This window comes from Halichoerus grypus, chromosome 6 (assembly GCF_964656455.1).
Source record: "Halichoerus grypus chromosome 6, mHalGry1.hap1.1, whole genome shotgun sequence".
NCBI lineage: Eukaryota > Metazoa > Chordata > Mammalia > Carnivora > Phocidae > Halichoerus > Halichoerus grypus.
In genome coordinates this window covers 97155830-97181179 of record NC_135717.1, presented here as the reverse complement: position 1 = coordinate 97181179, position 25350 = coordinate 97155830, and the positions used below count along the sequence as shown (strand labels likewise).

The window sequence follows — 25350 nt, the reverse complement described above, 5'->3', positions numbered from 1 at the left end:
GCATGCATTTGTAATGAGACCAAAACAAACAAAACAAAAACCATTAGCCACTTGAACTTAGGTCTCAGTTTTCATCTAAAATGATTTTGAGATCTTTAAATGAATGTTATCTCAAAAGATAAGAGTATGTGAAGCCTAGAAAATGTGAATATTTATGGATAAAGGAAATGCACATTTTTTACATCTCTACCATCTCTGATCTATTTTTCCTTTTTATGACCATATTTTAACTTCCATATGAAATTTCCCATTTTTTTAAAATATCATACCTGTTCCATTTGGGAAAAACTCTAGGAAAGAATAAAATACTTTATGTAAGCATATTCCATATCTTAATGTATCAGTTATCACAAAATTAGAAATCCCAAAATGTCAAAATGAAAAAACAAACTGAATACTAAGATTGTTTAAACTGTCCTTATATCATTCAATTCCTGTGTCTGAATACTGGAAAAGTGATAGTCACTGATTAAAACTTTATCCTAAGTATAAGGGAAATACCAGTTTTGATGATGTGAAGTACTTTAGGAAATGCGGCAAAAGATTTTATGGGAAAGATGTGACTAGCTACAAGCATTTCTTCCTGGTTTGAAGGAAAGAATATTAGAATGACCATATGATTATATCATAATGGGCTACATGAAAAAGAGTGTTGCCTAATTTTAGACTTTTCAATAGAATTGTGCTCATTAAAGATATAGCAGGGAAAAAAAACCACTGAGGTGTTTGGGACCTCAATATTTGGTCATAGCTTCAAACAAATAAGTGATCTTCAAATATCCACAAGATCATTCTAACCGGCCCATTTCATATAAGAGTACAAAGAAAGCTTGATGTTTTCCTCTTTACTGATTGTTTTGGATAACAGCCTCCGACAGCATGCCGCTAATTCATTCTGCTTAAAACAGGCGCTTGAGCTGGGTTGACATTTTACGTAGTCTCTGGGGATCCTAGTTGACATTTTAAAGGGCTTCTAAGCATTTTATAATACCCTAAAATCTGGTTTTAATAAGCCGTTCTGCTGAAATTGTTAACATAAGGAATCACCTTTTACTGTTTGGCGCTAGATCAGGGGATGGGGGACATCTTTTTCTGATTAGATGTACAGTAGTTGGAGTAAAATGTGCAAATTCATTACAGATCCCATGGAGATGACAATGCTGCTCAGCTCAAACTCTTCATTTTTATTGTATTGCCAGATTTAGAAAGGAAAAGAGTGCTCTCAAGACTTTTTTTTTTTTTTCTTCTTATTTTGAACATCAGATTTTTCGAATGAATCTTCCTCTTTGTCATCAGGGGGAATACCCAGATGTCCTCTCCGTTTTCCATTGTAAAAGGCCAGTCTTTTGAAAAATGCAGGGAACTTACTCCCTGTACGGGGTCCAGGGTAAGCAGTCAGCCCCACCCAGATCTCCTTTGGAGAGAACTAAAGTGCTCATCTAGTGTGTCTCAGGGTTCACATCGTAGCTACATACAGTGGATGCTGTACCTGCAAAACCATTAAAACCGAAACCAAACTTGTCATTTGGTTAACCCTATTCAAAAGTTATTGAAAAATGAAAACTGCATTTACCACCAAACCGAAACACTCTTTGTCTCCACTGTCATAAAATGGAATAGTTAGCCATTTTGCCAGCTACAGACAATGCTTAGGCTACCTTAATTCTTCATTTTAAAAAGACATCACTAGGATATGGCCATCTTTTAAAATGTAATTTAGGATTCAGGGATATTTCCAGAGAAATTATATTAGCAAATGTCTAAATATTCTGTGATTCCAGTACATGCCAGATTTAGAAGCCAACTTGTCTGAGAATTTATACATCTTTTATTTTATATATATATATCTTTATTATCTTTACATAAATATATATCTTTTATTTATTATATATATGTGTATATATGTGTGTGTGTGTGTATATATATATATATATATATATATATATATACCCCTTTTTCCTCTGCATTTCAGCCAGATGGACTTTCTTTAAGTTCCTCTAATCCCCCTTCCCACTTGACCATTCTGTTCTTCCTCCATAGAACGCTCTCCCTTTCTGATTCTTATAGGAGTCATTTCCACAGCAAAGCCTTCCCGACCTACAAAAGATTGATCCCAACTCCTTAGCTTCCTGTACATTCCACAATTGTAATTAAAATAATAAATTTTTTAATTAGCGGCTTAATGTATTTCTTTTCCACTGGAATATGGCCCTCAAGAAGATAAGGAACATAATGATTTACCACTGCATATCCAGTAATTAATACAGCATGATGCACACAGTAGGAAATCTAAAAAGAGTCATCACATTCTGAGGCAGGTTACTATGAGGCATAAACATTCCTTTTCCTTAGAGAAATGTATTCTTTTTGAGCTTATAGAACATTTAGACTTAGAGAAGAACCCTTAGCAATTCCTATTCTAATTGAGAATGCTAATTTCTTTGTTCTATCTAGTGATAAAGATAGAGAATTTTAATGTATTTCTTTAATTCTTAAGTAAATTATTTCTGGTAAGCTCACTTTTGCACTCCCGGATCTGAGGTTCAAAATCTGTTGTACATACTTGTAAGAAACTTCCCAAAAAGAATTGATCTAGTTCAATAGCATTATAGCTTTATCTGTATTTATATTTGCCCTGAGAATAACAATGTTTTCCAATACCTCTAGAGAATAATGTTGGGCAATATAGAGTTTGAGATTGTACCTACAAATTATTGGACGTGGCTATTTAAACACAAGTTTGAGAAAGGAACAGAAAAACAACCTCTATTATTTGAACTGTAACTTGGATTTCTGTAGTAAATAGAATAAAATCATATTGGCTATCTAGATTGGAAAAATATCTGTTTATAAATTTTTGTAGTACCTGCATGGATATACCCACCCAGGCAACATCTGTTCCAATAGGAAAGAATTCTAAGGGAAGAGTATCGTCCCTTTTACTGTATTCCTTTAATACATGTAACAGCCCATATTGAGGAATTGTCAGCATTTGTAGGGAAGAACTGTTCATCGGTAAACTATTTGCATTTGAGATATGGAATTATGGTTGAGTAATGAACCCATTTGAAAGCCTTAAGATCTTGCTTAGATGACTTTGGAAGGCAGGTATAGGCTTCCATACCAGAACGTATTGGTAGGGAACTCCCAATTCCAGTTATTTTGGTCTTTGTGCTTTTGGGTAGAGTTGAACTGTTTACTTGCTGATAAACACACTTCATCCACAAATAGATTCTCCTCACATGCTTAATAAAAAGTCATCATTATTACCACTACTTCTCTTACTACTACACATATCCACAGTAATAGAACCATAGCTTTAAATCACATTTATATTGAGAATTAGCATCATTATTTTTTTTGAAAATTTTTTTATTATTATGTTATGTTAATCACCATACATTACATCATTAGTTCTTGATGTAGTGTTCCATGATTCATTATTTGCATGTAACACCCAGTGCTCCATGCAGAACATAGCATCATTATTTTTAATTAAGCTGCAAACATTTTTGTGTGTGTGTGATCCTAATTGAATCCAAACCAAAATCAAAAGTGAAAAGAAGGGGAAAACCAATTTGGATTACCAATTTGGATTAATATTATTAATGCATACTGTTTCACAAGAAATGACATCTTTATATATTATTGAAAGTGATTTATTAAGAGAAAAATCTTACCCCATACGTACTTATTCTTGTAATTCTGACGTCCACTAGATCATAGATAGCAGGTGGGTTTGGGTATCTAAAATTCGTGTTCAATTACATCCAACCTGAGTTTGAGTCACAGATTTGCAATTTAATAGTTGTGTGATCTTGGGTAAGTTACTTCGTCTATTTGAACTTCAATTTTCTCATCTTTGGAAATAGGTATAAATGTAAAACTACCTTACAGGATTCCAGTGAAAGGTAAAAATGAGACAGCTTATGTAAAGTTTTTAGCATAGGATCTAGCACACGGTAGTTACCCAGTGCATGTTCATTTATATAATTTTTTGTAATTAAAGTTTTGATGAAATGAATTTTTAAATGCAATCATTCATGAAAGCATACTTAAACATTTTGAGGAAAATTTTATGTAATATATGTTAGAAATTATATGTAATATATGTTAGAAAATTATATGTAAGATATGTTAGAAACCTTGTAGTAAGTAATGTGCCCCCCACGTTAAAATACTCAGTAACTAGATAATTAGCCACAGATTGAAAATGTATAATAAGTTTTTGCATAACTTTTCATTTCACAGTTGACATATCATGGTCTAATGTGGAAACAAAACGTATATTCTTTAAATTATCTGTGAGCTTTTAAATGTATAATATACATGGTTGGCTACATTGTTAATTCCAGCCAGAAAAAAACAAAATAGATCGCCCCACCTTTGTGTCTTCGGGTACACAGTTTCCTGAAGGACACAGCCAGCAACGCCTCTGTCCTTGTGGGATCTCACCTCATGGGTCATAGTTCGCTAATCAAACACATTTTTATGTATTTCTGGGTTTGGGCCAGCATTTTTACTGTAGATTTTCTTGTTCTCAGTGTTATCTTTTTAGGAACCTTCGCAGCTGTGCATATTGGAATCCTAACCTTCTTTTCCTCACAGGATCTCGCTGGAAAGCTATGACGAACCTAGAGAAACAGCCGTATTACGAGGAGCAAGCCCGTCTCAGCAAGCAGCACCTGGAGAAGTACCCCGACTACAAATACAAGCCCCGGCCGAAGCGCACCTGCCTTGTGGATGGCAAAAAGCTGCGCATTGGTGAATACAAGGCAATCATGCGGAACAGGCGGCAGGAAATGCGACAATACTTCAATGTCGGGTATGGACATTTCAGTCGCTTTTTCATGGGGAACGCTTCTTGTTATATACTTAATGGGATGTGAGACATATCTGTTTTGCTGCGAGCCAGCATTTTGAAAAAGAACCTGAACTCAGTGTATTTTCAGAGACTAGACTATCCCCCACATGATCCTGAAAAAGAATATCTCCATATGATGTGACTCCAAGGGCCTAGAACATTGGCTCTCCCATGAGCTTTCCTGACAACTGGCTGAAAGTAAATAGTTTTGCAGTTCGTTATTAAAAACTGAGAAGTATTATCGGTTCTTGTCCTTGTTGGTGTTCATTACTTCTAAGGCGTCACATTGACAAGTTCGACACCATCCTTGTTTGAGATCATACATCATAAAAATGATTTCAAAAGAAATACTTGCTTTGGAATATAGAGGGATTTCTGGGCGATCAAGGCACATGTGTGGCCTTTGTAGATCCCGCAAAATGGAGATTCTACTTAGGGCACGACAAGGTTGTGAACGGGAAGGCTCACTTCTGGGGAATCAAGAATGTAGCTCCCAGGAGGTTTTACCCTGCTTCCTATGGTGAGCCTGGCTACGGTGTCCTATTACGCTGCCTGCAGCTTCATTGCTTCTGCAGAATTTTCTCAGAAAGCAGAGAAGTAAAGTTGCTCATATCTGGAACAGAAGTTAGTAAGATCCCGAGGGCTGCTTAGAATAGTAAATACTGTTCTGAAAATGGCAAGAGGATACCTTCAAAAAAAAAAAAAAAGACTTTAAAAGTCTGCCCTATCCTCATCCCTGGAAAGAGTCTGCCTGCTCTGACCAGTGGCCTGTGATTTACATCCCAGGGCATGAGTCTTCTCAGAGCTGAGCACGAAACCCAGCACTGACGAAATAGTAAATATATGAACGAATGAATGAATGAATGAATGAAAGAAGGCATAAGTGAGCATCATCTATTAATCCCTTCTCACTAAGACCAGCTACATAATTTGTGGAGCTCAGGGCAAAATGAAAATGTGGGGTTCCTGTTAAAGAGTTAAGAATTTCAAGACCGCGGCAGCAGAACTTTAAACCAAACATAGGGTCTTTCTAAGCCCAGGGCCTTGTGCAGATGCAGAGCTGTCCACCCTGCTTCCTATCCCCCCCCAGCTATGGCAGGGACCAGGTGGGCAAAGTGATACTGTTGAGTTCTGGTGAGTTCTGAGCAATAAGATTTTATTTTGAGAACTCTAATATTTTAGGGTTTTTTTTTTTCCATTAAAATTGTATTATCTTTAGTTTAATTATTTCTAAAACCTCTGGATGTTATAGTGAAGGAGACATGAACTTGGGGTCAAGTTCTTCTGCTTAATCTTTCTGCACCTCAGGGTTTTTTTTCTTCATAAGATAGTAATAAAACAATTATTTTAAGAATCAAATAGGTACCACATGTAAATGCCTTGTAATCTGTCAAGCACTAGACAGAAGTAAGGTATGGACATCACAGGAGGATGCAATTTTTTTAAATGTTGGGCAATAGGATGAGAAACACTATTTTAGAATTGGGCAAGCTGAACAGATTCGTTATACAGTAAAGCCTGCATGTGAGTATCCCTCACCCACGGTCTTTTTTTGGGGGGGGTATTCCTCTCTGCAGGCAACAAGCACAGATCCCCATCGCCACTGCTGGTGTTGTGTACCCTGGAGCCATCGCCATGGCCGGAATGCCCTCCCCTCACCTGCCCTCGGAGCACTCGAGCGTGTCCAGCAGCCCAGAGCCTGGGATGCCCGTTATCCAGAGCACTTACGGCGTGAAAGGAGAGGAGCCACATATCAAAGAAGAGATCCAGGCTGAGGACATCAACGGAGAAATTTATGATGAGTTCGATGAGGAAGAGGATGATCCCGATGTAGATTATGGGAGTGACAGTGAAAACCATATTGCAGGACAAGCCAACTGATAAGGGTCAAAAGATTGTTGTGACCTTAGGACTTAAAGAAGCCCTAGCTGGTTCATCCTTACCAGTGGCCAAGCACATTAACTTTCTCATACACTGACTGTTACTTTAACTGTTAGTCTTAAATAGTTGGGACATCAGCTGACTAATAGACCTCAGCCTCAAAAGGCTTGGAAAGGAAAAAAAAAATACAAGCAAACAACAATATCAACAACAAGAGATTGAAATAAGCTATGGGTAAAATAATGCCAGTAATTCAGCTGCTACATCCAAGCACTGAAGTCTTACCCGTCAACTTTTTTTTTTTTAATAAACTTTATGGCTGTTTGTTCTACAATGTTCTAGAAATTCTCACTCAGGTACACAGTGCCAACAAGTGGCTTGTGAATGTGTTTTGTTGTTTTGTGCTACAATTTTTAAAAAGAAATAAGTTTTGTTTTGTTTTTTGGGGTTTCTGGGTTTTTTCCTTTTCTTTTTCTTTCCTTTTTTTTTTTTTTTTTTGTAATGCACCTGACAGAAAAAAAGAAAGATGAATTTCTCTTTACTTCTCTCCACCTTCTCCATCTCTATACTTTAAAGATGGAAGTCTGTGCATGGGGGGGAAGAGGGAAAAAGAGCCTGTTTTTAACTTCCTTGCTATCTACCACAAAATAAGCAATTATTTTCTTTAGAGGACTTTCTTTATCTGTTGCACACCACACTACATCTTTGAGCAAGTGCCAAATTTGTACTGAAGTGTTGACCCAGTTCCTTTTTTTTTTTTTTTTTCCTTTCCTTTTTCCTGTTCCTTCTTAAGTTAGGACAGTGTTATATCTTAGACAATCCCTTGAAAAACCTGAAATACCAGCAGCTGGTGAGATTTGACTTTTTTTTTTTTAATGGAAACTGTAGGTGCTGTTCTCAGGTGAAAAGAGAGAGAGAGAGAGAGAGACATAAGAAATTTAGAGAAAAAATATTTTCTGATCTTGGATTTTTGTGTGTATGTATGTGTGTGATTATGGTACTAATAGGAATAACATTGAACCATTGTGAGTTAAACCCACATCTGGGGATGAAATCCCACATCCTCCTAAGTGACTGGTCTGGAAGCAACCTTGACCTTGACTTTGCACTTCAAATGACAACCAAGATAGGGCTCAGAAATTCTATTTTTAAATTTCTAATACGATTATTATTGGATGGATCAGGCGGCCCTGTGTAATCGAGGTGTGCGTGTATAACATGGAAGCTACTAGCAAACTGTTCCCAGATGTCCCTTCTTCCTGGTCAGTTGGTTCCACTAATGTTTGCTACTTAATGATTTCTGTTTGTTTTCCTATTGATAACTTCGAGCAAAACAATCATTGTTTTCTTTGACTGTATTTGGCCATTTTCCAGAAACACAGAATTAGCTTATTTCTTCAACATTCCATTATTTCCTAATCAGGAAATGGAACTGATGATTTTATAAGGTATTTTTCATCTCTCCATGAAATGAGGCAGAGGCCATTTGCATTTCACAATTGTGGGCCATGTGCATCCCATACCATAAAAAGCAGGATTTGATTAAAAGTCATTGCAGCCCGACAAAATGGAGCCTGGCTGAACCCAGTGATCCTCGCCACCACTCTTCCCTCGCCAGAAGATGAATCCACTGAAGTCCAATTTTGGGTTCCAGCAGAGTATGTGCATAGAGCAACAACTGATGGTGACAGAACTGCTTATTTAGATTTTGCCAGCCAAATGCTAAGGCAGTCATAGGGCTTGTACAAATAAATGCAAAATCACTTAAAGTCAATTGCCATTATTTGTGCTGAAGTATCAGACAGTAAATACTCCAACCAGTAGCTTGGATGTGCTATGGTTTTCACTCCAGTCATCATTTTCCTATCCCACCCCTCAAACCTGACCCAAAAGTTTGATTTTTACATATAAATAAGAAAAAAACTCCTTTTTATTTTTCTCTCTCTCAAAAGTCTTGCTCTGGGGTTTTGCTTGGAGGAGCTGATCATATCCTGCATGTCAGAGATTTTGTTTTGTTTTTCTGTTTGTTTTTGATGACTGTATTTTCATTTGAACTGCCTCTTTTTGCTAGTGTTGTAATGATGATGATGATAAAATAATAATAATAATAATAGTAATAATAATAATAATGGTCAGCTGTTCCCAGATTAGTAAGTTATGTATAATTTATTTCTCCCTCTCTATTTTATTCTCCTCTGATTTGGAAGTGCAGCCAATAAGCTGTTAGATATTTAAAACAAATTTCCATCTTCCAACTCATATATATATATATATATATATATATTTATACACACACACACACATTCACCCACACAATTTTACTTCGCCTTCAATAAGTTTTCTCCTTTTTAAAAATTTGGCCCCAACAATGTCAAGTTCTGGTGTTTCATACAAAGGAGTGAATAGGAGGGTCGTGTTCAATCTTAATTAACTTATGCTCTCATCACTCATTTAGTTATTTAATTGCCACAGTCATCTAGAGCCAATTTTTGTTTTTGTTTTTGTTTTTAAGCACTCTGGATAAGGAAAAAAAATAGACACTCGTTTTATATCGTTATTATGTACAATGTGAAAACAGATTTTTAAAAATTTGTTCTTCGTCTTTGTTAACAAATTCTTTCTGACTTATGTGGGTTCACCTCTCACGTTTGCTGGATACTTATTTTACACCACGTTATAAAGATGCTTTGTTTTCATTTCATGACTTTGGGCTACAAGAATACTTTGTTTTAGCTCCAGGTAGATGCCCCTGAGGGCAATCACGGCTGAAACCGATTCTAACACACTTACCGGTGAATTGACAAAACACTTCTGTTTGGTCTTTTTTTGTTTGTTCTTTATTTTGTTTCATTTGAAGGGGAAAGCGAAATTGTTAATGGTGACCCTTAACTGCTGAAATTCAGAAGTTAATTTTATTTAGTTAGGTTGATGTCAGAGAGGCTGTACCGTGCCTGGACGAAAACAGGAAGTCCAGAACCCCGCGTTCTGTTCTCGTGTTCTGACATAGAATTCACTGGGTATCGCAGTTTCTTTGCCTTAGTTTTCCCCAGAAGAAAACAACAAGAAAAATTATACTGATGTTTAAAGTGCTTTGAAGTCATTTGATAAAAGGTGCTATGAATAGCAACTTAATGTGTTAGCACATTGCCTTTTTGGCATTTGATTGGTTTATCATTTTTGTAAAGGATCCTAAAACCTTGTATTCTTTCTCTGTGCCCCATGATGATCAAAAAAGCTAAGGTAGAGGAAATGAGAGTAAGATCAAACTGAAATGAAGATAACATTTCCCTCCTCTATCCTTTCCTACCTCCCCGTTCACATATCCCTCTCTCTCTTTCTCTCTCTCTCTCTCATGCGCACACACGCATACACACATGCACACACTCATCCCAGTACTGAGGAATAATCTTGCCTGAACTCTCATCTTATGGCTATTGTAATCAGTTCCTCCAGAAGTAATCATGTTTTAATATGAATATAAGAGAACATCACTGGAGAAAATAGGTTAAAGTTGCTCATTTACAAGTTACTAATAATTTGGCTAGTTACTGCAATTGGATAAAATATAAAACTGTTCTTCAGTACGTTTATTAGTTAATTAGTTAAATCAATTTTTAACATTTATTTGGCATCTGCATTTAAAAGTTAACCATGTATAAAATCCCTCCCAAAGAACATAATTATTATTGAAACCAAATCCTCTTATAAGGAACGATTATAAAAGAGTTTTCTTTGATGAAATTATTTCATAGATTTGATTTCGGAGTAGACTTTTACCTTAATTCATTTAAAGAAAATTATCTTTAACTATTTTGTGGTCCCAATTTCATATATTTTCTTAATCCAGAAGTTGCCACTGTTCCCAGCGGAAATCTCTTTTATCACTTTTAAAACATCAAAAAATAATGTTCATTCATTCTAATGGGTGAATTATTGAATTGTAACAAGCAACTGTATATTTGCAAACAGGTTTATAAAATATTTGTCTAGCAAGTTAATAGTAAAATAAAAATTATGGGGTCTGCAAGGAAAATTATGAAGCCCACTTAAAGTGGTTCAGATATCTCTTATAGGGCGTAAGTTTTTGTGTAGACAGGCTTTTACAGTATTTAATTTTAAAGTTTCCTATAACTATCAGTTTCCCAAGTTGAAGATGATGTTGTGTTAAGTTTTCTACTGATTGATTCCTGTCCTTCCCAGTGTTTCTGTCACTGGTTCACTAAAACAGTATTTATACAGCTCCGCCGGCTCTAAAGTTCTTAGTCCTTCTAACATTTTGGATTTTACGAGTCAAAATGGGGAAAAAAAAGTAGAAAAGAGACAATCAAATGCCTGGAGCTTAAAACAAAGTATGTGCAACCTACCATCTCACTTGAAATTTAATAAAATAAATAATTATGTAAATATAACATAGAGTTATAGATTTATATTTTGTTCATAACACATAGTGTAATATAAGTTGTATATTTTCATGTTTTTGGTTTTATGTTACCATTCATGCCACAATAAAAATAAAACAGGAGTTTATGTACTCTTAAAAAAAAAGATGTGGGTTGCCACCAACCTGTTCTTTTGTTTGTTTTTTGTTTTTTGTTTTTGCATTCTCTTTTTTCAGTATTACTGCCATGCAAGGCACCAATAAAAACAGCAAATGTGTTCTTTACCTATTATACTGTGTTTCTTTTCACCATTCTTGTTATGAAGGTATAATCTTTAGTTTTATTATGGAAAGAGTAAAAGCACGGAAAATAATTTCATTTTCAATATAAATAACCCCGCTTCCTGAAGTGGACTTTGAACTGAGAGCTAAGGATTTAATTCTTAGCGGTGGACATTGCAAGAAGGACCACCAGAACTTATGATAATGCATCTCATCATGCAGGGATCTAGCTTCACTATAATGTCAAAAGATACCGCTCTCATATGCAATTGAGTCTAATACTGTTTAAAATCCTACAGCCCGAAGCACTTTTAATGTTGTTTCCCTAAGTTTGATGCTATCATGGGGGCAGGGTTTCTACACTTTAAAATTATATTTTATCCTGTTGTTTGTATAGAAAAAATGTAAATTTCAGATTGTGAAATTACTAAGCACTATAACTAATATTTGCCTTGCTGGCATCTAATTTAGAATAATGGGTATTTCTAAATACCCATTAGCCTCTGGATTCTACCTTCAACTTTTTAAGCAAATGTGAAAAACAAGAAGCCTCCTTTCCTTCCGATGACCATTTTTGCTCGTCTTTTCCACCATATTATGTTTTTCTATCTTGATAGTTCTGTGTGTAACCGGTTCCTGTAGGGGTTTTTGTTTATTTCCTTGGTTGGTTGCTTGCTTGCTTGCTTGGTTGTTAAGTAAGTACCAAGATGCTGGGTCAGATAGCATCTGGTTCAAATGAATATAAATTAAGTATATAAAGAGGATATACTCTAGCAACACTCGGCCGGTTGTAGCCCTTAACTGAAGTATTTTACAAAGTCTGGTCCATGGACCACCTGCTTCAGAATTAACTGTTCAAAGTGTAGATGCCTGGGCGCGACTCCAGATGTAGTGAATCAGAATCTCTAGGGATAGAGATAAAGCTGTTGCTGTTTAACAGCTCCAGGTGATTATGCGGCATGCGCTGGTATCTCAAAACAACCAGGAGGTGGGGCTATTTTCCTCTCCTATTGACTTCTGGCGTGTCAAATTTTGCAGATCCTGCGGCCTACCATCCTTTAACTTTCAGCCTCTGTGAAAACCTTGACGCTTAGGGTCAGTGAGTGGCGAGAGTTGGAGATTTGGAAAGAGCTCTCCTAGATTGTGTTTGATCCACCAGCGCCATGCTTGTACGTTATCCTCATTGCTCTGTTCTCTGCGTTGTTCTTGAGCAAAGCAGGAGGCTTCAGAGACTCCCAAGTGAGCGGAACACTGAAAATATAACGGAAACTCACAAAGCTACAGCCACTTAGTATTTGCAAAACAAATTGAGGTTCTTTTGAAAGGAAAATAGCCATTGAAGAAGTGAAGAGATAAACATTCCATGCAGTGTTCATAATGGACCACCTACGGCTACGCTGGTCACAGTCTCATCCCCTTACTTCAAAAAACAGCATTATCATAATGGATATGCTAACAATATGTGGACAGGGAAGATCTCGCCTGGTTCTGAAACCTGTTCCCTCCAGGGGTGAAGTCCCAATCACCACCCTCTCTTTCCTACCAAATAAAGTTCACTTAGTTTTGTCCTGTGATACATCAATTTAGAAGCATTCTGTTCTTGGCCTTTACAGTTTTTTTTGTGTTTTTTTTTTTTTTTTTTTTTAGTTTCTTATGGAATATTTAGGACTAGCATGCAATAATGGATTGTTTTCTTACTGCCAATGCCTTGAACAACCAAAAAATACTGGCAATAGTGAAAAGAGACCCATTCTCTCTTTTTTTCCATTTATCTCAAATTTGCCAATTTCAGTTGTTGGTGTTTTGAGGACGTTCACATGTGTGTTTTTAAGAAATCAGGACACTGTCATTCTTACCGAATTTTGAAGTTCAGCAGTCATCCCTATTTACAACTTAACACCATCATTGAAACCTCAGTTATAGCAATGGAGGTGAAGGTAAGCATGAATTAGACCAATGTCTGAGTTAAAGAATATTTATGAAAAAAAGATTTATTTTTCTTGAGTTGCTGAAGCAACCTAATAGCTAGCTGAGAAGAACTGTTTTATAAGTAAGCATTGTAATTAGTATGTAAAGTGTATGCAATAGTATTGCTAAAAGGTTCTTAAAAATAGTTATGTTTTCTTAAACAGGCTAAACATCTGTCCTACAATTTTGTTTGTTCTACCAATTTGCTTTTTTATTTTTACCACCAAGAATGAACCAGTTCGGCTCTGATCACAATAATCATCATTTTTCAATTAGTCAGGTCCAGATTCATGAGATTTTACCCCCCCCATTAGTGCCATTTTCTAAATACGCAGACGAATATGGAATGGAATGGTATTTTGTTGCTATTCAAAATATAACCAAGAGGATGAAAGTTGTTTTATCATTGATGTCTCTACTGATTCAATTTAAAAAGGAAAAAAAAAAAAAAAACCAGAACTGTAGGAATTCAGTAGGCCTAAGTAAACACCACCATTTTGTACCTTGCTTGTTCAATTTAGTATTAAATTTCAGAGTCTGGAAAGCAATCCTAATTACACACAAACTGTAAAATATATTTGAAATAAAGTCTTTTGTTTATAAAAATCACTGTCATGATAACTTTTTTGATAAATTAATGTGGTCTTGATAAAAAGTTGGAGAAACTACCACAGGAAATAGTTAGGTAATTAATGACTTACACAGAGGACTGACTTTATTCAACTTGCTCCAACACTGGTCCTCAGTAAGCGTTCATTTTCCCTTCTTATACACCAAACCTACAACTGACTACAGCACAAGTTTACAAATTGTGGTTGCATGAACTTTTGTTTCATTCAGGACTATAATCATTACTAGTAGGCTCCAAATAATTACACAGCTTGTCCTTTTTATTTGGAAATGATCCTTCAAGCAACGTTGTCTTCTGCGGGGTTAACATACATGAATGGAATTAACAATCTGCTTTCTTATGGGCTGAGCTCATTTGACATCTGGAAAATGAAAAGAAATTGCCAGTGGTATAACATTTGGGCACAAATCCTAACTATAGTTATTGAAAAGAAAATTTTAGATTGTCCTCATTAAAGAGTTATCAATTTCTCCCTAACCTATTAATTCCACACATCTTTAAAGCTTTGATATTATAGCCTATTATGTCACCCAAATCTTGGGCTCTTGCTCATAAAATCCTCTGGTGGAGCTTTATCTTTGTCTCTTATTGTTCTAGTAAAATTTTAAAAGGCAATTTAATTTTTCAGATACTTCAAGATGCCCAAAGCTTATGTTGGCAAACCTTTAAAAAGTTTTGGAAATTTTACCCTTTTTCTGTAAATTTTAAACACACAAAGCCTGAGCTTGTATCATGGAAAGATATTTAAACCTTTTTATAAATAAAAAAATATAAGTCAGGAAAAATGAATGATAATCATATGAAGTTGTGCTAATGATTCAATATTTGGCAAATACTAAGTAAATGATGCTAAGTTGGCTCTCCTGGCAATAAAAAAGCCTAACCTTTGTCAAAGTTGATGATCCTCTGGCTCTCTAGTCCATCATATTGGCTTTATATAATTATATAGACTCTCACCCATTTTCAAAATTTGGTACGGCTTGTGATAAATATACAATTACAAAAATGTACAATTAACACATACCACATAAAGAAACAAGGGGTAAGGAGTAAGAATAAAAACAGATTACACATACACTCATGCAGCTCTAATCACTAAACAAAAAAATAGCCCTTATTTTCATAGCAGTCAGGGCAAAGAAGAAACTACATGGATTAGAGAATTCTTATTGCTTAATTGAAGGAAGCATGCAAGTTTATCATGAGAAATAAACCTTCATTGCCCTAAATTCTTGGATGGATTTCACACTTAAAGGATAAGAAACAATGCAAAGAGCCACTTTTTTTGTAAGCAGATTTACAAAAGCTACAGATTTGTTTCCTATATGCTTACTCTATCAATCCTTGAGAAGAGTTTTATGCAAACAATTTGCAGGGGGCCAGTGAGAGAGAGGGTATACATATGAATAGATAACTGGATATATGGATTAGACAAGGATTTACAAGGATAAAGCTGGAAGAATTGTGATTGTGATGAATATTTATCATGTCCCATAGACCAGCTTTTTCAACTATCAGATGTTTCAAATTGGCTTTTAATTATGCTATGTTCAGTATTATGATAGGTTTACACGAGACATAAAACAATATTTCTTCCCTCAACATTTGTAATTTCCAAGGAAATAAGACTAGCATACATTAAGCAATAAAACAATATAAGAATATGATTAATGCATCAAAGACTATAAGTGATATGGGATTTCAAATGAGAATAAGAATCATTTTAATATTTACTGACACTTCGGCTTCTATATAAATGTAATAGGTGGTGAATGGCCACCCTCCCCCTGGAACAACTAGAAAAAGCTAGAAAATCACAAAAATTGTATTTTAAAGGCATTAGAGGAGAAAAATGAGACTAGATGAACCACAATTCTAGAAAATCAAGACTCTGTCCTAGGTGAAGCTGATGGTTGCTAACCATTTCTATTTAATGAAGGCATTAGCAAATTCTGAAGGTTGCCATAAAAGTCTCGGCAGCTCCTGCGTGAAAAAGAGACCAGCAAAGCAGTTGTATGGATCTGAAGTGACAAATCAGAAACTTGAGGGACCTCAAACACAAGACTGGTTTTACTAATGGCATATTTTCTGAGTTCTATGGCTGTGCAGGATGCAGGAGATTTATGGTAAAAGCTTCTCAAAGAGAGATTGAGGTCTCCTGTTGCTTTTTAGTGCTTAGGAAACAAAGTCCAGCCAGATGTGGGACCTGCCTCAAGTGCACAGCTAGTCTCCCTTTCAAGATGTTTGACAGATTTTATCTTCAAAAGGTAGGATTCTGGAGAGTCAGACTGGATATCTTCAAAGGGCAGAACTGAGGGGCGCCTGGGTGGCTCAGTTGTTAAGCATCTGCCTTCGGCTCAGGTCATGATCCTGGAGTCCTGGGATCGAGCCCCGCGTGGGGCTCCATGTTCGGCGGGAAGCCTACTTCTCCCTCCCCCAATCCCCCTGCTTGTGTTCCCTCTCTCGCTGTATCTCTCTCTGTAAAACAAATAAATAAAATCTTAAAAATAAAAAAAAAGGGCAGAACTGAATCCCCTGCAGTCTTTCATGGCTGAGGAGACAAATACCCATTATGCTCACAAGCAAAGTTTGGGAAAACCACACTCTGAGGCAAAATAGAGGTAGCCTGAGTATTATTAAAACTGCCAAAAAAAAAAAAAAAAAAAAAAAAACTGCCAAGCAGCCTTGATACAACTAAATTCCTGATAAGAGTAAAATAATCAGCCTTTCACCCTATCTGTCCAACACAAGACTGGGAAACTCCACTATGGCAGAAGATTAAATCAAACAGGTTCTTTGTAGTTTTTTTTTTTTTTTAATTAAAAAAATTTAGGAATAAAAAAATTCTAAATACAGGAAAAGACAAAGAAATGACTGATAATCAAAGAAAAAACAAACAGTAGATGTAGGCCCACAAGTAAAGCTGATATTAAAGTTAGCAAACAAAGACTTCAACATAATTCTAGCTAATATAGTTTCAAAAATTTATGAAAAATAGACAAAATAGATAAAGAGGTGAAATCTATGAATAACAATCAAGTAGACACAAGAAGACAGGTTTAGTAAGATTAGGAAAAAGGAAAAGAGTTTAGTTAGAAAAATACAGAGATTGATCAAAAAAAGTATTTAAAGAGATAATTGCTGAGGACTTTTCAAAACTAATAAAAGATATCACACAGATTCAAGAAGTTCAGGTAATCCAAGTGGGATAAGTAAAAAGAAAACCACGTTTATAAACATTATAGTAAAACCATTGAAAGCCAATAACAAAGATTAAATTCTTAAAAGCAGCCAGAGGAAAAAGTACATGATCACCAAAAAAGTGACAATGAAACACAGCTGACTTCTCGATAGAAACAATGGAATCTAAAAACAATGAAATCATATTTTTAAAGTGCTGCAAGAAAAATTTGCCAGACTAGACTTCTACGTACCACAAGAACTATCCTAGCGCAATGAAATTGCAATAGAGAAATTTCCAGACAAACAAAATCTTGGAGTACTCATCTTCAACAGATCTGATTACAGTATTAGAGAGATTTCCTCAGGCTGAAGGAAAATGATTCTGCATGGAAAATGGAACTGCAGATATAAATAAAGAGCACTGGAAATGGCAAAATATATGTGTTAATATAAATGAGTTGAATCTGTACACAATGCCTTGTCAAGTTTTAAATAAATGTAGAAGCAAATTCATGACAGCAATGATGAAACAAGGGAAGAAGATAAATAGATTTTAAAAATCTAATTGTCTGGCAGCATCAAGAAATCAGTGATGCATGTGGTGATCTTTAGCGTAGCCAAAAATAGAATAGTGAAAGAATTTATAACCAACTTTAAGATAGAAAAAAAATGGAATAATAATAAAAAAAATGTAAAGGGAGACTAGACTAAATAAAATAAAATGCAGGCTACCACAAGAGATATAACCCAAAATGGTTGAAAGTAAAGTGATGGAGGAAGATAGATCATGCAAATACTATGAAAAGAAACATATGATCACTTTACTAACATCAGACAAAGGAGGCTTCCAGACAAGAAGCATTACAAAAGATAAATATATTTCAAATGAATCGATCCAGTTGGAAGATAGGAGAATTTTTGAAATTTATGTACTAAAAATCATAACTTTGAATGATATAAAACAAGCCAAAAATGACAGAACTAAATAGAGAAATACACAAATCCACCAGCATAACAGAGGCCTTTAATACAGTTCATTCAATAACTATTAGAACAAGCTGGAAGAAAATTAGTAAAGTTATAGAAGGGCTGAATACTACAATTAACTAACAAACACGGTCAAATGGACACTTCCCCCAATGATGATAGAATTAACATTCTTTCCAAGTGCCTATGGAACTTTTTCCACACTCAACAAGGTAGTGCATCATTAAAAAAATCGGGTGTAGACTATTTCCTAACCCAATAGAATTGAACTACTAATAAATAACTAACATTTAACTAGAAAAACTCCAACTGCATCAAAATAAAATAATATCGTAGATCAATAAAAGTATGAATTCCTCCCTTGCTTTTATCTATTTTCTTATAGCTCATATAGCTCTTGCTGTTTTACCACATATTCTTTGTGGGGTTTCCTCTCAATTGGAATATCCCTTTGAACTCCTTCTCTCTTCCTCCATACCTCCTCTCCAAACTCTAGGGAGTATGAAAGAGAAAACAAGACTTTAGGAACCTCCAGTTGTTTCTTGACTTAGATCATGGCATCAGGAGGTCTGAGTTCACACTAGCGTAATCAGCTAGAGCTACTGAACACTACAAAGAATACCCCAATTCATACTGTCATGCCATGTGAGGCCACACTCACTTTCATTTCTGCATGATAATGCTGTGAAGTTTTTTCATCTCTTCCCAAAAAATATCCATCAAGTGTTTGTTGGGGAGAGAGAATTCTTCCCTCTACCCTCCAGGGTCTTCCAGCTGGATGGGAATGTTTTTATCCATTTTAGACAAAAAAAAATGATAGATTTGAGAAATTTCCAGGATGAGGAAAACAGGTGTTTTTGAGCTTTAATTAGTAAGGATTTCTAAGTAGAATTTGGGCTGAGGTAGTAGATTAGTAAAAAAAAAAAAAAGTAACAAGGTTTATTTCTACAGCTTTTTTGACTTTAAAGTCCCTATCTCTGGTGATAAAGATGTCTCTTTCCTTCTTAGTACAGGGAAGCTATTTTTCATATGGGAGATTTGTTTCTTGCTTTCAGGAGGACAGAGGAGGGTCTGAGTGTCTTTGCACTGGTTGTTTCTCAAGTAGCTTCAATTCAAAATGATCAATATGCCATTGTGGTGCATTTGGGGCCGGCCTGTCCTGGGCTCCTCCATGTGTAACTGTGTGTTTAAGACCAGGTGGCCAAGCTATATTGAGTTGCGAGCACTCCCTGTGTAATTGTGATCTGATTGACTCAACAGAGGGCGGAAGTTCCTCCAAAGTTGACCAGATAGGTTGTTGTACATTAATGATTGGGACCATTTCAGAAGAAATTCGATCACTTATTACTTTGGAAGAAAAGACTTTAAGTGACAAGAATCCCAGCAACAATATCTGTGAGTCATCTGCCATCCTATTAAAGAATAAGTGTAGAAAACATAAGCCACGCCTAGCCACAGTTCATGTGTTCTGTCCTACAATTACCTCTTCAATCTCATCTGATTTTTTAATCTGTGTATGCGTGTCCTATTTCCCCTGGGAGCTTGGAATGTCCTCCTCTTTTCTCCACCACTGGTGACTCTTGCTGAGTTCCCTGAGCTCCTTGGGGTGGCTCCTGTGTTTGAGGCAACCCCACCCCAGTCCCTTCTCCAGCTGCCCTGCCTCCCACAGGCTCGTCAGCCCGGGTGCTCTTTCCCACGACTGCATCATGCACTCACAGACCAAAGTGATCTTTGCATCAATCAAGAAAAATCCTTCTGCTTTCTCTACAAATATAATGGGAATTAAGGGAAACAAACACTAGAAACACAACTGAGTTCTGGTACTTACTTGATGTCAGCTGCTAAGGATACATACAGAGAAGAGAGGCAAATGATCTGTCTTCAAGGACCAATTATCATCCGGTGTTGGCATAAGGCAGACAAGTATTCTCTGACTGTGATGGAGGAGGACAAGCCATGAGGACTTGATCCGTGGAGTTTGCGCAAGAGTTCTTTGCACTTCTGAGCACTTCAGGTACCATTTTGGTGACTTCGAATTCCTATCTGTACAGGACCCTTGTCTGACTCCCATCTTATCTCTCACAGACACTTCCTTCTTCCCTTCTTTCTGCTCCAAGTTTACAGTGTGGAATTTTACCTGATCCCTGTATTCCTGGAAATCAGCGACACTGAAGAAATCCCCCACCATCTTTTGTGTTCTGGAAAAAGGCTTACGCCAAGGAACCACCCTTCCCTTATGATAGAATTAAGACTCGTGGGTGCTCCCATCCCACACCCCTCTACCTGTGATAAGGCCAGACATTGTCCATCTAAACTTCCATCTTTTGCCGCATAAATGATTAGCTGAACTGCTTGTGCTCTCTGATCTATGGGAGCAAAATGCTTGTTAATCAAACTGGTTCAGTTTCTCTCCTTCCCCTGAACTTGACCCACCCTCAGTTTGAGCCAGCACACAGCCCCTTCTGCGAACAGCCTGGCCTCAGGATCAATCACTCTGATCTACTCTCCCATCAGGCCACCCTCTTATCCCACTTTCCCCACACCTGGTTCTTTCTAGGTATTCCTCCCCTATTAAAAACAAAGACAGAAACTATACAACTCTTTGTGCCTAACTCTTAAGACTCTTGCCTGTGTTATGGTCAGAGTTCTCTCTATTGACATAGCCCCCTTTCCCCTGCAAAAATCCTTTCCTGCTCCCACCCCCTGTTGCAGCGATCCTTTCTAATATTAGTCTCTCCTTACTAAATCAGGATTTTTTACTTCACAATGTAATCCCAGAGATGGAATGTAGTTCCTTTTCCTTCATTGCCATACTATAAGGAGTTGATGCACGTAGTAGATTTTCCTAAAAGTTGAAGACAAAGAGCGTAAATGGGGCACAGGGATGCAAGTGAACCTGGCTTCGGGGTCCCCCAAAAAGACCAAGTTTGGCCCCTTACTCCTAGCAAGATCCAAAGGCACAGAGACGAGTGGTGGTGAAATGAGAAGGGAATTTATTTCAGTGAGACGAACATCAGGAAGACAATGGACTAAAATCTCAAAGACTGTCTCCAAAGTGTTGACAATACTTCCAGGTTTATATAAGGCAAGTGTGGGACAAAGGTCGGTGGGTACATGCAACCGGCAGGAAAGGTCAGCTCGATCATTTGAGGTCAATCACACCGGGTCTTGCTGGCAAGAGGGCCGCTAGAGGGCGTAGCTTCAAGGGATGCTTTGCCCTTCAGGGTCTTTTCTGTGAGTTAAGAGTTAAGCAGGAAAGAACTTAATCAATTACAAAGTACAGACTGACGTCAAAATAGAAGTAATTGAAGTCCTCTTTAAGGAGGATTGAAGTTCTAGCCACACAATAGAAATACCACTTACACCTCTAAAAATAATGCTCTCTGACCTTGACAATTTGGGGCTCCAGCTTGGATGCTCTGCCTTCTTGATTCTCCTCTTATTCCTTTATACCCCCATTTCTTATGCCGAACAGAGTTATTTATTTATTTGTTACCTTTCATTTTATGGCTCTTGGCTTCCCACTCCCATGTACTTAGCACGTTTTTTGAAGATAAAAAGAAGAAAGCCAGTTCTTTCCCTAAAACAAACTATATCCACTGGGTATTATGACCACCCAGAGAAGCAACAGTTTAGGCGTATGGGAATGTGCCTGGACTAGATGGTTCTGGAGCTACTCTGCAACTAACTAGCTTTCTGACTTTGCTCAGTCACTTAACTTCACTGGGATCTTTTTTCTTTCTCCTTGTTGTGAAAGAACTGTTGAATTGGATGGCTTCGACTATCCCTTCCATTTCTCTGCTTCTATAGTTCCTTGAAACTAAATACAGTGAGGGTCCAAAAAAAAAACGAAGACATGTCATGAGTGGCATTGATCTTGAAGACAAGCGGAGGGGGGAGAGAAATCTTTATAGCAGGTCTCAGACAAGGAGGTGTGGGACTGAGCAATGTTGAATAGAGGAAAGAACACAGGTTTTAGACAACGACTTAGATTAAAAATCTGAAACAACTTCTAGTCACTAAGCAACTTCAGGCACGTTAATTGATCTCTCAAAGCTCCAATTCTTTAATAGGAAATGGTAACTCAATTTTGGGGGTAAGGATTCAAGATCAGAGCAATTTATATCATCTTAGTATCATTTTGCCATGGTTCCCTGCTTAAATGTCTTCCATATAATCTCCTCTAACTTTCCCTCTCTGTAGCACAATTTACCCTCCTTGTTTATACTTTAAAAATATAAAGCTGCATATACTTTAAACATATTATTTAAGGGGCCCCTGGGTAGTTCAGTCAGTTAAGTGGCCGACCGCTCGTCAGGCTCCACACTCAGTGGGAGTCTGCTTGAAGATTCTCTCCCTCTGCCCCTCTCCCCACTCATACCCGCAGGCGCACACACACAGTCTCTTTCAAATAAATAAACAAATTTTTAAAAAATATTATTTAAAAATACAGTATTGTATTTATTATCTTGCAAATCTCTTTTGCTAATTAGACTGTGCACTCCCTTGAGGGAAGGGAAGGTATCTTTTTTTGTTCTATATCCTCAGTGTTTTAACATAGTGCGTGGCACTTGACAATAAGTTTTGCAGAAAAAATAAGATAATAAATTAATGGATGAATGGATGATGGACATGGGGACTTTGCAAATAGGTCTTGTGCATAATTTCATACCAATGAATATTCTATTCTTATATGCAAGAGCAATTGTTTGAAAATTTAACTTAAAGTAAGTAAAAGATTTTAATGACATCAATGGGATTGTTACTAATTTTAAAGATTGACACTTGATAACTTGTCCCTAGGGCTGGTCAAACTACCAGCCCTATATATTCATTAACCTAATCTGAGGAAGTAATTTGTTATATATCCTTTAATCTTTCCCCCTAATTTTGGGAGTATACTCTAATTCTTAACTTACTAAAAAATTAAATTGAATAAGACATAATTTTAACCATTTTAACAAAAACGAAAAAAAGCCAAAACCCTGCTCTCAGAAACCACTTCTTCATAGCATTTCATAATATATACATTTTTTTTTTAACTTAAAGAAGAGTAAGCAGGTGTTGTAACTGATTCCACGCTCATTCTGTTTGCTGCACGACTGGCAAGTCAAGAGGCAAGATTTGGGGGGAGGAAATCAACTTTATTTGGAAAACCAGCAAATGGAGGACATGGTGGATAACATCCCCAGGAACCATCTCCCCCAGCATGAGATTTGAGCTTCTTTTATGTTAGGAAGAGGGGAACTCAGGAGGGGGTTAGAGTGAAAAGGTGACTGACATCTGAGGAAGGTTGTATAACTTCTTTTGTCCTTGGTCATTTGATTTTGGGTACAGGAATCTGGTCATGTCATTCCTGTAAACCTTAAACATAGCATAGTCATTTCTGTACGTATTCCCTTATCTCCTTGAGTGAGGTAAGTTGGGGTAAAAAAAAAAAAAAAGCAGTTGTTTTTTTTTTCAAATCTCAGCTTTAAATTCCTTTTCAAATTCCTCTGATGATTAACATGTCTGTATGCAGGGTTAAGCCGGGGTCTCTAAGCTCTAGGTCACAGCAACAAGGGAGATAGAAGCAATATGGAGTCAGACATGCTAAGTGTCTCCCTGGGACAGTGTTTTGGAACTGCCACTTCACCTGAACATCTGTGTTGAACACCTTCTGTCTCTGAGGTTTCAGAAAATACTTTCTGCCTTTCTGTCTTTCATCAGTAAGCAGGACCACTTATGAATGGTTGACTTTGAGAGGAAGTTTGCAAATCTTTAGATCTTAATTAACGATCAACCTCAGTTTCCAAATTCCATCTGAAAAGAACACTAAGAAATGAAGTAGAAGAGATTTTAATTCCCAAAGTTTCTTTTATCTCTTTGCTGATAGAAATGAAGTTATATGTAGGAGGTGGGTAGTGCCACCATAACCTACTTTATTCTGTCTGAATGAGGAAGGTCGGTATATCATCCCTCCAGGGAGAGGAAATTGCATAGACATCTCCTGGAATGACAATAAAGACATCCTTGACAGCATGTTGAAAACATGGTAAAACTTTCCTTTTCTCCCTATGGGGAAAAAAATCAGTATTTAAATGACAGATGAAAGTAAATGATGGACAAAATGCATTATTCTTAAAGTGTCTCCTGGTGTTTCTGAAAGAACGATTACATTTTGAAGACTGAATTAAAATTGGTTTGATAATAATATATCAGTTTATCAATAAGACAGTGAAGCTGCTCTCTGAAACCACATTTTTAAAATTTCTTGTTGTGTTAGCTTTGTCTCCAAGCATCTAGGCCCATAAAAACAACTGAGAAAAGGCGGGGTGGGGGGGGGGGCAAAAACTTTGCTTTATTTTAATACAGGAATTTTTTCCTAAAGTTTTCAGCTTAACTTCCCTTTAACTTCAGAAATAACAAATGATGGAAGTTTCAAAATGTTAATGACTATCCTCTTGAAGAGTTTAGCCAAATAGAAACTGCCTTCATTTGAGCCAGTAATTTTTTGGCAGCTTAGGAATTCATTTTTATCATTTGTGGTAGTTCTGCAAATTGCCAAAACACCAGCACAACTGGGCTAGCCTTGATTTAGACTAGCGTGGTTCCACCTGATAAGTTACTATTCGACTTCATTTATGCCAGAAGACTTAAGAAGACTTAGCCCCCCAGAAAGATTGAGAATATCAAGGAATTTCTTATTCTAATCAAGCATGTAGATAATTTTCAGTTTTTGCTTTGTAAATAATTTTGTGAACATTTATGTATATAAGTCTTTGTTGGTACATTTTTATTTCCTTATAGGTATTAATAGGTCAGAATGTTTGATATTTTTCTGGCCAAATTTCTTTCCAGAAAACATACAGTTTACATGTCTTTTGCTTCTAGTCCATTTTAGATCTGCCTTCTTTAAGGCAATTGGATCTCTACTCCAAACCTCTGTTCATTTTGCCTCAGAACAGATTTCTCTTGTTTTGAAAATAAGAAGCTTAGAGTCTCCATGGAAGGAATAAATGAACTCCATTTATGATAAAAACTCTTTCCCACACCCAATTTTTAAATCATGAGTCAAGTAAAACTCTTCACTTCTGCCTGGAAAATCCTTAAAAATAGAGCATACCAAAATGGACAGAGTAGAGTATCCATGTACTGGGATTGAATGTCCAGCTATATATATGACTTAGGAGTATG

At 36.6% G+C, this 25350-nt stretch overlaps 1 protein-coding gene across 17 annotated transcripts in view; it reads left to right on the top strand.

Annotated features, from left to right (window-relative positions):
- The window catches only part of SOX5 (SRY-box transcription factor 5), a 1003105-nt gene extending 991697 nt beyond the window's left edge, over nucleotides 1–11408 (top strand). For all 17 annotated transcript variants that reach the window (XM_078075751.1, XM_078075750.1, XM_078075752.1 and 14 more), the window contains 2 exons: nucleotides 4609–4825; nucleotides 6442–11408. In XM_078075751.1, coding sequence (XP_077931877.1) covers nucleotides 4609–4825; nucleotides 6442–6745 — 521 coding nt within the window. In that variant the 3' untranslated portion in view covers nucleotides 6746–11408. The remainder of the gene's footprint in view (nucleotides 1–4608; nucleotides 4826–6441) is intronic.
- The last annotated feature ends 13942 nt before the right edge of the window (nucleotides 11409–25350 follow it).